The sequence below is a fragment of the Cydia pomonella genome, chromosome 7, assembly GCF_033807575.1.
Source record: "Cydia pomonella isolate Wapato2018A chromosome 7, ilCydPomo1, whole genome shotgun sequence".
NCBI lineage: Eukaryota > Metazoa > Arthropoda > Insecta > Lepidoptera > Tortricidae > Cydia > Cydia pomonella.
In genome coordinates, this window is record NC_084709.1 from 19524196 (window position 1) to 19539934 (window position 15739).

The window sequence follows — 15739 nt, forward strand, 5'->3', positions numbered from 1 at the left end:
ACGCGCATGTAATTCCTCTGGAGTTGCAGGCGTACATAGGCTACGGAGACTGCTTACGATCAGGCGGGCCGTATGCTTGTTTGCCACCGACGTAGTATAAAAAAAATATATTGACTGCCCGAATTGAAATATAAACCATTGAATACAATTATTAAAGGTGGATAACAACTATCAAAGAACACTTAAACAGTTAGAGCCAAGACCAAAACTCTTCATTTCCAGATAGTTTTCAAGCAAGTCATTAAACTGAGGACGCCAATACCAACTCTTGTTTTATGGTTCAACTTCACAAACAGTTAAATAGAGTACTTACCGTTTTTGCTGTTTGCGCTGATACGGTGTCTGGGTATTGGATGAGGGCTTGGAATGAATCTGTAACAAAATTATCCTTATTTAAAATATAATTATTAAAAACATGTTATTAAGGCATCTGATATACCTATAATATGACACATGATTTCAATAAACCATGACAGAAGGGAAATAGAAGATAAGAAAATAGTAGTAGGAAAATAGTAGTTTATGCATGAAATTAAGAGAAATGTATCGAGAGTTCAAAACAATACCAGTAAAACGAGGCGAAAGGCTACCATAAATAATTAAAATACTGAAACCTAAAACACATTTGTGTTTCTTTAAACTTTAGAAATACTAAAACTTTCCTGAAAGCACTTGTCTAAGCACATATCTGGGAAGATTTAAGCAAGTTAAAATTGGCGCCCAATATGGCACAAAACCCTTGAGAGTTAGCGCAACCCCGTAGCAGGTGCAACCTCCTCGTCAAACACTTAACGAATATGCGCCCAAACAAGTTTCCATGCGACTTTCATTATTAACTTAGAGTACGTATAAATTTATTGCCTCGCCGCTTAAACGCGTTGAAACTTTGATGCGGATGTCGCGGGCGGAATTTAGTTTACCCTACAAGTCAATATATTGGATATATTGTAATAAGATATTCTAAGGCGGGCGAAAATAAAATTAAACGGAGGAAAATACCATTAAGGATGAAAATAGCCGTAAACATGCGTGAGGCAAGGCTTGCCGCGTACTTCAGAAGATAGTAAGAGCATTAAGTTACTACTTTTATACTATCTTTTTCTTTCCGATAAGTGGAGTGTCTTAAGAGTAGTTGGTGGCACTCGTACGGTGTATTTATTGCGAGCGGATGAGCGTTAAGCCCCTAATTTAAGGCATGAGTCCGACGATCATTGCCGTCCGTTGGGTCCACATAAATTCACATTTTAAGGAACCGTCGGTCAGGCGGCATCTCCGGTAATATATGTAGTTAATAACTATTCTTGCTCCAATGCTCCAAAGCTCGTACCACATAAATACGTATCAGTGTTGTCTTTATCTGTCATTTTGACTTATGTATTTGTAAGAAAGGGATAAAACATAAATTGAGGTTCGTAAAGCTTTATCAATAAGGGGGTATGTATTTATCAGATCCATTAAACTAATAAAAAGTAACTAGTAGTATCATACTTTTGCTATGCGACTTTTACTAATATTATTAGGTGAATCCTGAAATTCTCATTATTTGTCTCATTACATGCTGAAGCACGCATAATCATCGTCATTATATCTGTTAAATAAAATATTACCTACCTTTTTAGTATCAATTAAAATACATATCAGTTCTAGGATATAGTTTTAAAATACAAGTTAAAATATTAAATAATTTATATTTATGTAAAAGACGTATATTGACAAAAAAAATATTTTGATTAATCTAAAACCAGATCATCCGTTTATAAGTTGGTTTGCAAAGATAAGAAAAAGTAATTTACAGCTTTCCGAATTTTAAATTGTTAAATTTTCGGCTATGATGATGTCGGGAACTCGTTAAATTATTTATTAGGCCCGTCTCACCTTCAACAATTTCTTACACCAAAGTACATAAAGAACGAATAACCAGTAACCACTGGAGGTAAGAAATGTCGGCGTAAATTAAAAGTAATGCCCTGTCTCCTTCATACATAGTTAAATGCTCTTTAAGGCCCCGTATTTCTTTTGGTCGGCCATTATGTTACATTAAAATGGAATGCATAAAAGGATTGTCGTAAATTGGAGTTTTTTATGTAATTACGCGGTAAATAAGGAAAAATGTAAGACAATGGAAAATAAAGTGAACCTTAGTAGGAAACGTTATTTAGAAAGAATTTATTATGAAAATATAATATTTGTCAACTAATGTATTTGTAAATTTGTCATTGAATATAATAGCTTTGATTTTTTATTTAAGCATGCTTATTAGATTATCTTTATCGTTTAGTTATCCAGTATATCCGAAGAAAGTTTTATCAGTCACTCATAGTTGTATAAGACGAACCTCTATGCCGTTTCAATAGTGAGAATTTGCTCCGTATGAGAATACGACACGAAACTTTGTTCCCCCAGGACAGACGAGCCTTTTCCTTATTCCTTTTCAAGGATATAAAAGGCTTTTCAAGGATCATAGAGGAACGTGCGTGTTTACCGCTCGGCATGATAGTTAACAAAACATTTCGTACGTGTACAACCAAACACTTGACTACCTTTCAGTAACATTAAACATCAAAGAGTGTGCTTAGTCGTCGGAATAAACGTAACACTAGTTTGAAATCTCCCATTTAAAACAATTATTTCTAATGGGTAAATTAATCCGATTGGAATTCATGGGGCAAAGGGAAGCATAAACAATTTGCCTTTGAATATTTGATACAAAAGGTGGCTGCGCGCCGAATAACATCAATAAAAGTAGAAGTTTCGTGAAGTGGTCGCCGGTCACCCCTTGTTCGCGTTTATTCGTCCGGGCTGAAACATTCGAGTGCTAATTCAATAACCCTGCTTGCGGCTCCGATTGCGCGCAAGATATTCAAATGGTCTCAATCAATCTGCAAGCGGCTTCATAATGCTTCATCAAAAATTCAACTGGAACGCGCAATTACTTTATGGAATATTTAAACATCAATTCCTGCGTAAACAGTAGATGGAAGTTGTGGTTAAAATTAAAATTTCGTAATCCACATCTCGCTGTGTAGCGCGGCTTCCGCTCGGTAAATATTAAGCGCGGGCATGGCCCTCCGGCCAGCCGATTACTGTATAATTTGATATCTTGAATCACGACGTCTCCCGAAACGAGCGGCCCTGTCAACCTCGAATGCGTCTTCGCTTGCAATTTGAGAGCCTTTTCAGGTAAGCAGAGCGCTTCTCGGGCCATCCGAGTCTTCGCAATAACTATGTAAAGCTACGCTAAAATAATTCAAGTTTCACTAACTGAATCACCCTCAGATTCCTTTACGGATTAGAATATAGTGATCAACATGAATGTTATTAGTGCGAACAAAGAGACCGCAAAGACGATATCCGTCGCAGATCAAATCCTTAATTACCGGAATCCTATGGCGACATAGACACGACACCGCAAACAGGGTACGCATAATAATTGTAGCGGTCTGCTACACCTTAATAAAGCCAATCGGGGTCGGGAGGGGGGCAAGGAAGTGGGGTAGGATTAGGGCGACTCTGCGCTCTTCATTGAGATTTGTTTCGGGATTAGAAACGCGTTTGATGGCGGCGCCCGGCCAGGACGTGGTCGTGCGCTAACAGGGCGTAACCGCTATTCAATTAGTCTTCATAAGCGGCGGTCCGTTATGTTTGCACTCTATTCCTATTAACTTGAATGCCGGGTGATATAAATATTATTACTTTATATTATAAATGCAAACGTTGGCATCCGCATATTAATTTTCGTTGCCAAAGTAATAAGTTCGTAGTTATTTATATCATTTATAACATCGTGTTTTCTGCTTTACAGAGAATTTATTATAATAACAAGGGATCCATATAAATTCATTGAATTGAATGTCCGAAAAACTAAATCATCAATAACAGCAATTCATGTTTTTTATAAGAACCATGAATAGGGAAAAACGCAAATAGAATTTTGATGAGAAAATTGTTCAAATAAATCCAGTAACAGACCGATTAGAGATGTGACGTCGAAAGTGTAAATACAAATAAGGGTGAAATATTAAATCTCAAATGTAGGTAAACCGTCATGCCGTATTTGCCGTAGATTGACGGTTCACGAGGCCGAAATTCCCAAAATAAGTATTCGTCACGCAAATAAACAGAGTATTTTGACTGCTAATTCATACCTACCTAAATTTGATCTCGTTCGGGTAACCAAATACCTTTCTAAATAGGAATCATTCAGTGAAATTCTATTGTAAGTATACGTTACAAAGCTAATAAAAAGATTCTTAGCCGAAAAGACTCGTTCGTCGGAGCATATAACGTTACTTAACTTTAGGCACCCACGTATTGAATTGGACGTGGTTTATTTGCTTCCACGGCGACAGGATAATTGAAGCAAGGATTTATATCTTTTGGAACCTACATTATATAGATACTTCTATTCGTACCGTGTGTGCGCTTGTGAATTTTAGAATATTTGCATCAGGAAGGAAAGGTAAATACAATATTTAGGATATCGAAACGGATATTGAAGATGGCTTGTCGTTGAGTTAGTTCCATAATGCAGTTGCTTGTAAAACTCGTTTTGATTTGGAAATGCCCGGTTACCGTAAACGGTGACAATGACGAATGTTTAGCGGAGTTTAAAAAAAGAAAATGATCGCTCTGTCGTTCCGACCTCTGGAGTATTATTCCATTAACTTAGCGAGCAAGGGCTACGGTAAACCAGTATAAGCGGGATTTCCGGTTACGTTTAAATGTTAAGGATATTAAGCTGAAGGTACACTGGTTTATCAGAGAACTCTTACTCACCTGAGCTCGCCCTTCCTATGGGACGACTCGCCCTGATGGGGCAAGGGCCACGCGGAAATTGGAAATGCTGCATTAGAAGAGCAACTGTCGTGATATCGACAAGTTATGAGCTTTTCTGAACAAAAGTACACGTTACGGGTCTCGCTTCACATTTCAAATATTTTTTGATAAACTGGAATTTCCAAACTCAAAAATTTCCCGAGAATTTTTCCATTAGTTTACTTTTATGCTTCCGCTGCTTAATTTAGATGAAAGGAGATTACAGAAGTTATTTAACTAATTATAACAATAAGTCAAAAGGGATCTTGGTTTAAGAATCAATTAAATTATAATGAATACTGTATTCTACTCCAAATGTTTCGCTCAAATTATTATAGATTCACTCGATAAAGGTCTTATTGTTAATGTTATTAGGTTTGAAAATGTCACACCAGGCTTGAAGATCGAAATGTAGTTGAAATAAGCTTCTTAACTAGGTATATAATAATTAGCCGAGAGTGAGCATTCGGGCCGTCCGCAGCCACGGGGGCCTTATCAAATATGTACTATCCTACCTGCCCGTGTGCCGCCGGATTTATTTAGGATATGCATGAGGGTACGATTTAAATTTTAAACGGATTGCGCCCTTGGATTTTGGACCTGTGTTATGTTTCGTAAATCTATCACTATTATAATCCAAGCAAAATTTAATTTAAAAGATTAAACTCCATTCGGTTATTAATAGGTAAAAACGAGTCGGTGATTAAAGTAATCCTGATTGGTTTGTTTGATTCGGAATATCATCTATTTAGTTTGTTTTGCATGTTGAAGCTACGCCGTTAAAAATACAGGCTGTAAAGCGCTGATTTTCAGTTTCAAAAACATTGTTCTTAGTTAATTAAGGGTATAATTGAATTACCTATTCATATTTGTAAAGCTGTTGCCGATTAACAAATTGAATGGTAAACAGAGTTCGGTGCCTGTAAAACAAATTGTAGAAGCAACCCGAATCTACATACCAAACATTCCGGGAAAACGCGGTCGTGTTGGTACTTGTTTTAGGGTAGTGTGCGAGTGAATTTTTTGCTTAAATTCAGTATTTAAAACCAGTGCCGGTTTTAGGAGTTTATTTGACGTTGAACAAATCTACAGTTGGACTGGAATTAGTAATGAACTGAAGTACGTTTTGTACGGTGACACTTACTGTTTTTGGTGAAGGTGACAATTTTGAGCACCTTTCCGTATCGCTGGAAGATGGAGTACAACACGTCGAGCACGATGGGGTAGAGCATGTGTTCTATGATAACTCGCAACACTGTGTTGGGGCCACCCTGTTGACAACAATATTAGTTATTCAAGGAAACTCATGAAAATGTAATAGTTCATGGAGCACAAACGTAAGTGCATGTTGGATATTTATTTGAATTTTAAGATTTATGTACAATTACGGAGCAGTAAACTTTGATTTTAAAATTTTAGCTTTTTCGTTCGGAATATCAAGTTTCAGTTCCGTTTGACTAAGATAACAAATGTTCTGTTAAAAGAATAAGAACACAATAAAATGCAAGAAACTGTTCAATCATACAGAATAACAAAAAAATATTATCTAACTATAATCCCCCGACACTATTAATCTGTTCTCTAAAACAGTCGATACGCGTTGAATGCTGTATAGCGCCTTGAGTGTAGACGCGTAGGCTAGAAACAATAACGTCCAAGTAATATTCAGGTATGCTGCCTTGGGACTGAGCCCTGTGCCTTATTGTGCGAGCCCGTCTTTGTGCACTGAATGCTCGGGCTCTCGAGCATCGGCTAGGGATTCGGCCCATTCCACGTAATCAGCTTTAGTATGGGCAAGTAATTAAGTGTAATCGTTAGGCACGGTGTGTGTCGTGGAATTATACGTTCCAGTTACGTTTAATTACAGAATATCTGAACGACAGAATGGCCTTTAGCTTTTACTGAAAGTCGATTCGAATAGCTTTTAAGTCATTAGATTAATTTGTTACTAACGTCCTACTTTATTTCTCCAAAATTTTAATATTGTTATATGTTCTTATTTGGGTCTCCTTCGCCTTTTAGTGTTTGTTCTTCTCTCATTTTTTCAAGGATTAGCTGGAAGAGATCTCTTTAAGGGATAAGTTCGCCTTTCCATATGTACTTGTTTCTTTCTATACTTGTTTATGTGCAATAAAGTGACATACATTTATTATGCCATTGAAACATTTTAGAAAGATTAGAAAATACATTGTGTTTCATAAAAAATAATCATTTTGATAATGAGACCGTATGTCAAAACAAAAACAAGAAAGACCTGTATTTCAGTGCCGCCATTGGCGGGCTGCAGCGCAGCGCCGGCGCCGGCCACGAGCGCCGCGCCCGCGCTGTTGGAGATCACCTGCGCGGCCTGTAGTGCCGCCTGCGCCGACGCCGACTGGAACAATGAACAAATCTTACTTTGGTTATGCACAAGACATAATATTTACCCGATCATGTATATTTTTGTTTATGATTTTCTCTTTTTTTAGAAACCAGTTAAACATAAAGTAAACGATGACTTTCTTTAAAACGATTCGATTCAAAACCGCAAAACTCTCGTTAATCTCTATTCTGGCGGAACGTACCTAACATATAATTTCAACATGTAGGCATAGTAACTGTACATAAAAACATCGAATGATATAATTATTTATACCTAACCCTTACGTTTGGCTTTCAGGCCTATTCAAACGTTTACTGACTTCGGAATAATATTTGAACCATGTTACTGTTACAAGTTACAGGCCAATTCGAACGTACACTGATAACTGTCACTTTTGACAATGGCAGATCAGTATCATATTGGAATGAGATGTAAGCTTCATCACTGCCAAGCAACGCTACATGTGCTACGGCGTAGCCCGTAGCAGTATTTTTTCAATATTATATAGCACAAATCGCTTGTAAAGGTTAGCTTTGCCGGAGGCCGATTTGAATTTACAGATTTGTGTCAATTTGATCCCGTATTGATATCATTCGCCCCTCTCGCCCTTGCCATAATTTAGAATGAAGCGTTTCAAGTTAATATGCGATTTGTGCATTAGAGCATATTCATAATACATAATATACTTCCAGTGCGAACTATTTAAACAGACGTGAATTTATTACAAAATTAGTGGTTAGTATTAATTAAACTGTCAAACCCAATTGCTAGTTTATATTCAGTATATTTAAATAAATGGAACGTTGCGTTTAGTACAGAATTGCTATTTAAATATTTATTTTGCTAGGGAGTATGTCCTTTATTTAACTTTCAGTATCATTTTCGTAACATTGTGACTTGTATATTTAAGTTCTGTAATGTTTCGCATCTTTAATTCAAACAATGTTTAAGATATTTAAGGTGTATTTTTTTCGAGACGTTCACAACTGTTCCACTAAAGTAAGGACGCTAAGAACGAAGAATTTCGTACATTGACCGGCCATTTCTTATACACGGTGGCCACAAAATATGTGCATTCAGTGCAGGGAGGTTGCGATTTCTGGGCTTGTCCCATAGTAAGAGTTGCTCAGTATAATCCCAAAAACTCCCTGGCAACGGGAATGCACATATTTTTTGGTCACCTTGTATATGACACCGTAAGATTGTGCACCCGTTAGTTTATAATCTAACGTAGGTTAGGTTAATTTGTGATCTAACTACCCTCAGTTTATAATGTAACTAGCAAGATTATAAACTGACGAGTATTTACAATTTTACGTGACATATATATTGCAAGAGCAAAATTATATTGCTGTCCCGCCGATGATGCCGGCGGTCAATGCCACCAACCAACAGAGCAGCAGAGTGAGCCCAAGAGCGGCTTGGAGAGCATTGGTGAAGAGTGCCCAAAGTCGTCACGTCCCTCGGGTCTCATGCAGGATACGACAAACGGCCCGATCCGAACTATTAAGATACGTCAAACATTTCCTAAAGATACGATATGGATCGGATATGTCAGTGTCAAAACTGACGTCTTTATTTGAAAAAACGACACTGACATATCTAATCCATGTCGTATCTTTAGCAAATGTTTGACGTATCTTAAAGTTCGAATAAGCCGTAAATAGAAAAATAACCTTCTCAATCATATTTTTGTTCTGTTCTGTTTAAATAGTACATTACGATACGCGTGCGAAAAGTAGGAAGTGCGAATTACCTATTCGTATGTGTATCGTATAACGTTTTACAGTATGTACATATGGCCCTTTAAATTTTCGACATAGGCACGTACATTGTTAATTACCGCAGAGGGCGGTAAAGTAGCACAATATGTACTGTAATAGTACCTACATTACGATACAAGTCCGAAAACTAGGAAAGTAGGAAAAGTTACCTTTTCGCACATATATTGTACAACATTTTACAGTATATATGGCCCTTTAAATTTTAGACATACGCACGTATAGTGCTAGTTACCGCACTGGGGCGGTAAAGTAGCACCATATTTACTGTATAAGTATTTTTTTCTAATTGCGCAGTTCACTCTTCATAATTCTGGATATCAGTGTAATAGTACAGGCGTTGTATTTACCGTCACGTAGCAAAAATAAACATGTCGGGTAACCTTTCATAACTCCGGGTATAATGAAACTTAATACAGGAGTTATCTTACGTACGCGGTCGCTTGTTCCGGACTCAGAGATAACATTGACCGAGGATTTCATTCATCACTCCCTACTAGACGAAGCGTAAAATACGCACATACAATTAGATTTAGAAACACGTTCGTGAACGTTGTTTGTATGAAGTTATCATGTTATGAATAATGAATCACATATTTTTAACAAATTATAATAAACAGAAGTGACGAAGTCCTAAAAGACCTGTTCGCTCTCGGAATACTCAACTGGCGTGAAGTGGCGCAGGATAGGGCAGAGTGGCGCTCTCTTGTGTCAGAGGCCAAGATCCTGTTTGGGTCACTGAGCCAGTGAAGTAAGTAAGTAAAATAAACAGTGGAAAAATGCACCATGCGTAGTTTTTTAACGCTGTCAATCGTTTAGATTGTGCTTCTGTTGCAATAGTAATGTTTGAATTTGAGTTTCGGAACTAAATATCTGCTCTTATACCTATAAGACTACTACTACTACTAGTAAGATATACTTACTACAACCTTGTAGTAAGTGTACAAGTTAAGTTAAAATAAGATACAGAACATAAATCATAATACACAAAATCATATTTAAAGGAACAGAAAATTGCGCTAATAGTTAGGTCTTCACTCTTCACTCAGCTTGAAGTCACGAAGTTGTGAAGCCTGGTAAGACTAAAAGTAAAACTAGAACTAAAACTAGAATTAGGTGGCACTAATATCCAAGAAAACGTAACAACATAGTAAAAAATAACAGCATATATACCTAACAAGTGCAGCGTGCAATTGAGTGGTGCTTGCTTGTGGTGTATCATTTTTGTTCTTGCAAGTTCTTTATTCTAAGAAGTCTAACGGCATTAGTCTGTGACATGTTTGTATCGACGGTGAAACGAAATCGAAAACAAGCCATGTTCTAAAAGATCCTATGAATTGATGAATCTTATTGTAGGCCGTTTTCTACTCCATATCTGATATAATAATATACACCAACAAGCACCACACTTCTACATATTCCATACTACGACACTTATTATTTAATAGGCAAACCACTAATATTTTTTGATATTTATATTTTTTTGGTATATCGATAATCTGTTCGTGATCTGGGTTCTAGCAGCCGAAAGAGTGAAGCGTACTCGTATTACTGAGCGACAATTCTTTTGATTTGCTGCAACGAACACAGCAAACCTTTTATTGATGCTTTTTGTTCTTTACTTTATTTTTATTTTGGTATTGCTATTGTTTTTATTATTATTTTTAACACGCTTTTATTAGGTCGGTATATGTAATGGAATCTAAGGTAACTAATTTAACCATCTTCCAAGGATCGTAGCGTCATGAAAATTGGCAGCTGTATGTAGTTCTGATGACAATACAATAATATGATACTGTCGAAGTGATCTGATGATGGAGCCGGAAGATATGAACTGAAACTTCATGATGGAACATCGTATCACAGCTGTGTTTGGATTTGTTAGAAAAGTCTTGTAATGAACTTTGACCACGATTAGGTTTCAAGGTCTGATGATGAAGCCGGAAGATAGGCACTGGCATTCCATGATGGAATATCGTATTATAGTCGTGTTTGCACTTGTGGGAAAGGTCACGTAATGGACTTTGAACACGAAAGCGTGTTTTTCTAGGGTTTTTTGTTTTATTGAGCTTACTGTGGAACTTAGTCAATTTGTGTAATAATGTCCTATAATATTTATTTATTTATTTATTTGTTTATATGTGTGTATTGTGGCAACCGAATAAATGGTTTATCTATCTATCGTTTAACACATACGAGTATTTACCCCTATGTTCTGTATATTCAGTCAACATTGCGGTAAATGCTTTGTTTAGATAACAAAATCAATGAACAACGGTAAATGGAGCGTCGATTTTCTAATGGATCTAATTAATTATTGCAAACTTATTTAACGCTTACTCATGTTAATTTAGTTGGTATTGGATTGTAAATAGAAGCGAATCACTTTATTAGGTAAATACAAATGGCGAACTATGTCTGGGACATTCACTTCTAGCCAATTCATGTCTCAACTACCTACCAGTGCAGTAACATAGCGAAGAACATCCAGGAGCAAATTTGGTCTGTTTTTTGCTTAAGTACTTGTATAAACACTTAAAAATACTAACACTTGTATGGTGTCTAGTTTAGTTAGACGATTTATGGACGGACTAAGTCACCGGAAGGACGTAACTACTATACACGATGTTTTTTTGAACTTCGTTAACTTCGGGGTATTGCTAAGTACAGTTCGTGTCATCCACGATGACGCGCAGATTTGTCAAATCTTACCTTTATAATATGATATTACTAGTTAAGGCACGCGTCGTCGTGAATGGCACGATCTATAACTAGCCTGCGCCCGCGAATTCGTCAGTGTAGAGGTCATCAAACACTTTCAACCTCATTTTAACCCCCTTGGGGTTGAATCCTTTCCCAGTGAAGCACTACAATAGTTCAAGAATGTTTAAAATTTCAAGGTTTTATCTGCAACAGTTTAGATTGAGCGTTATCTCTCAGTATTTATTTAACAGACTTTCTTAGACGTAGGCAGAGATAAACATACATATTACTGCATATGCATTGAGAGAATTATTCATGGTCATAATCCAGCAGATGTTTGTGAAACACACAGTTGAAAACAAACTTCCTTGAAGCTTGTCTTTTTGGTCTGTTGTGTCTTTGGATATTGCTAATAATAGACATGCTCTTATTGATTAGATGGGATTTGCTCTTACGCAAGCCACGTTCGGAGCCGATATTTAGGGTACTGAATACTCTTGAGAATTACTTTGACTTCAGTGACAGTTAATCAGAAATTGATTGAGACCATCCCAAGATGTTACCTGAATCTTTTTGATGCGCTGTCAAGTATAGTACATGTCATCCACGATGACGCATAGATTTGTCAAATCTAACCTTTAATAATATGACAATACGAGTCAACGCACGCGACTTCTTAAATTACACGATCTATATTAATCGAAAGAAAAATTAATTCTATCAATTACCTACAAATTGCTGTACTTGATGTAATATTGAGGGCCACTTGCACCATCCCACTAACCTGGGGTTAACCGATTAAACCTGGAGTTACCATGGCAACCTGCACAATTTGACACTGGTTTAATCGGTTAACCTCAGGTTAGTGGGACGGTGCAAGTGGCGCTTAGTAAATAGAAGAAGTTTTTGAAGTAAGATTCTGATATTTAAACACAACCAATATTTCTGTTTTAAGCTGATACTTTGTATAGTAGTCGATTTCATTATATAATAGAGCAATCTAGGGCAAGATGTTAAATACCAAAAATGTAAAATTATTATCTTTGTAGGTCTGATCAATGTGGCCGAAAATTTAAATATCCTGTTAACATAGATTTGTGATGCAGATGTGTTTTTAATATTAATCAACTTTATAAAAAAAGCGTTTTAAAATAATTAGATGTAACGAAACATACCTACCCTAATCTTCTCATTTTGTAAAGAGAGCGCGTGAAAAACACATTTATTTATTATAGTCAAAAACCGTCGAATGAAATATGGTGAGAAGGTCATAACGATAGGGGGGGCGCGGCACTCTTTGATCCTATATTTCCACATGGCTTTGTGCCCCGCGCCGGGCTGACAAGCGGGCAGGCCACACAAAAATAAGGCTTTAACCATGTCATGCTAAGCCTGGCGCCGACGGCAAAGGCTGCCGTACAAATTCGCGTTGAGTTGCCCCTCCGTTCTTCTTATTTTTTCTGTGTCACATTTTCTTGCGTATGTTTTGTTTTGCAAGACAGGAACCGATGGCTTTTGGAAGTAATAACCCCTTTGTTATTTGCACCGGGCTTTGAATCAAAGTGGATTTTTGTCAATACGCATGCACTGACAATATCCTAATGCATGTCTGTCTGCGCTTCTTTGCATCTAAAAGCTTAGACAGAATTTGGAGTATATTTTCAAATTGAAAGCTCATCTTTAAAAGTATGGCAGGCTGCTTCTGAAATAATTTAAAAGGTCTTATTTGTTGGCCGCAATCCTTCAGGCGACCAGAGGCAGATGTTCTGGCGACGTCGGCGCCACAAAATAACTTCGCTCGCTCTTAGCGAGTTCTATTCAAGCACCACAAAAACCTTTCACACCGGATGATTGATCAAAGCACTGCATTTAAAGCGCTCTTTGAAAATGCATCGAGACTTACTAAGTACGGACAAAAATGTATTATATAAAGAGTTTAACAGATTCTGCAACTTAACTAAGAGTTTCAAAAACGAACAAAAAAAATCGATGAGATTAAATATTAGAAAGTATGTTAATCGAAACAACATCCCACATAGCGGTTATCTCGTGAGCCAAGTCTAGGTACTTACTTGGCTTGTCCTTCTTTGCTTTCCCGAGATTCGCATCATCTTATTATTATTATAGGCTAGATTCAAACAGCGCATTAATAAGCTCGTTCAATACTAATGATTCAGGCCAGGAACGTGTTTTGTAAAGACGTGTGTTGTGTTCAAAGTTTGGGTTATGTAAGATTCTTTGCAATCGGTTTGAGGAACAACCGCCATAACGATGCCTATCAGTTTATTGTGCGACCCTCATTATAAGTTTTAATAGTGCACGAATACAATGACATCCCCAAATTGTGACAAAGACTCTTCTAAATTATGCTACGGAGTTTAAGACGGTGTACCTAATATACTTTACTTATATAATACAACCTCATGATTCAAATTTAGTTAACCACTTTTAATTCTAAAGAAAAACGTTTCAAATGGTTGCTTAGCGCGGCGTCAGTGATAAATAATATATTTTTAAAACAGTAGAAATATTAAGGCCGTAATTAGTGTCCTAATCCTTTAATTAAGGTTTATCAATGAGTTTTAGCGTGTAACGAAGTGGGTTATGTTGAATTTCACTTTCGATTCCGAAACTTTGGCAGTTGAAGAACTTTCTAAATGACACAAAAAATTAAATTTACCTTTTTAATTCGATATCATTCATGAGAAAAGTTAAAGGGAGTTAAACGAAACGAAAATAGACGTTTTAAATACAGGTGAACCAACAGAAACTAATTCATCGACTAAAGGCGAAATATATAAAAATAGATCTTACGAATAAACTGACTACAAAAATCGTGTATCTATGACTACATATATATATATATTAGTCCTCCTCATCGTTTTCGATGACGGCGACCCCAAATAAACACATTATGGACGTTGTCTAGCATGAGCCCTAATGTGGCTGGCCAGGCCGAACTTGCTCTTAAATACTCTATTGCACGCGTGACAATAAAGTTGGCCAGCTGCGTTGAACGTGTACACGTAGGAGGGCTTAGGTCTCTCTTTCCGTAACTGGCGTTTCATGTCTAGGCTAGTGAGGCGGTTATCTTCGAATGTTTTGACACCCTTATGGATGGTAGAACGCCAAGAAGACCTCCTTCCAGCAAGCTCCTCCCAACGCTCATGACTACATAGATATATAACCTGAAGTATATCGGCATAATATACAAAGCATCGGAACGGAGAGGGAAATAGAACATTGATAATGGTGTAACGACATCGAGACGAGTGCCCCAGTCGAGTCGTCATTACTAAGCAGGTTTCATTTCAATTGCTCACCAACCACAAGCAAGTCGATGTGCGCTCTCCGCGTACATTATTTTTTAACCTATGCCGAGGTCATTTTCACTGGTTTATTCAAGAACTGGATGCTCGCACTCGTATATGAATCAGAATACGCGGCCAGGGAGCGAACGGGTCGGAAGGAAGACACGCGTCAAATCATAGTCGCAATTATTTGAGTCAATGCTTCACTGGTTTCAAACCCTTAGTATCGCTGTGAGGATTAATTCCCTATAAAGAACAAGGGTGGCAGTTGAAGGCCCTGAATGATTTTTTTTCCGTAGATGTTTAACAAGTTCTTGGAAAATTCCTATCTTGTCCGCAGCAGGTATGAAATTTTTATTTATTTAAAGCTAGTGCAAATACACTTCTATAATATTATAAATACATTAACAATAATTACGTATTCCAAAGCGATTTCGTATTATTGTGTTTCAATTCAAATAGCTGAAATAATAATAAAGGAGGACCGCAGACTAACAGGATAACCAATAATGTGGTTGATTGTGATCTAATTAAATCTTAAACATGAATATACTTTAGTTTTAATATAAACATATATAAATAGCAACTAAAATACTATAAATATCGAAGCAAGCAACATTTATTGGTTATTCCTAAATCAGGAATTCATAATATTACAACCCTATTTACCAGTTGTAATTTATCGCCAAATAATCTTGCAGCCATCATAGTTTATAACGTCATAACATAATAACCTAGTATTATCCCGTTTTCATATCATCCTTCAG

At 36.9% G+C, this 15739-nt stretch overlaps 1 protein-coding gene across 9 annotated transcripts in view; it reads right to left on the reverse strand.

The window, feature by feature from the left end:
- LOC133520104 (polypyrimidine tract-binding protein 2) overlaps positions 1–15739 on the reverse strand; it is a 673469-nt gene that overhangs the window by 24539 nt on the left and 633191 nt on the right. For 8 of the 9 annotated variants that reach the window (XM_061854416.1, XM_061854421.1, XM_061854419.1 and 5 more), the window contains 3 exons: positions 7070–7189; positions 5960–6086; positions 314–372 (listed from right to left, as the gene is read on the reverse strand). In XM_061854416.1, the coding sequence (XP_061710400.1) occupies positions 314–372; positions 5960–6086; positions 7070–7189 (306 nt within the window). The remainder of the gene's footprint in view (positions 1–313; positions 373–5959; positions 6087–7069; positions 7190–15739) is intronic. The other variant, XM_061854414.1, reaches the window with a different exon arrangement.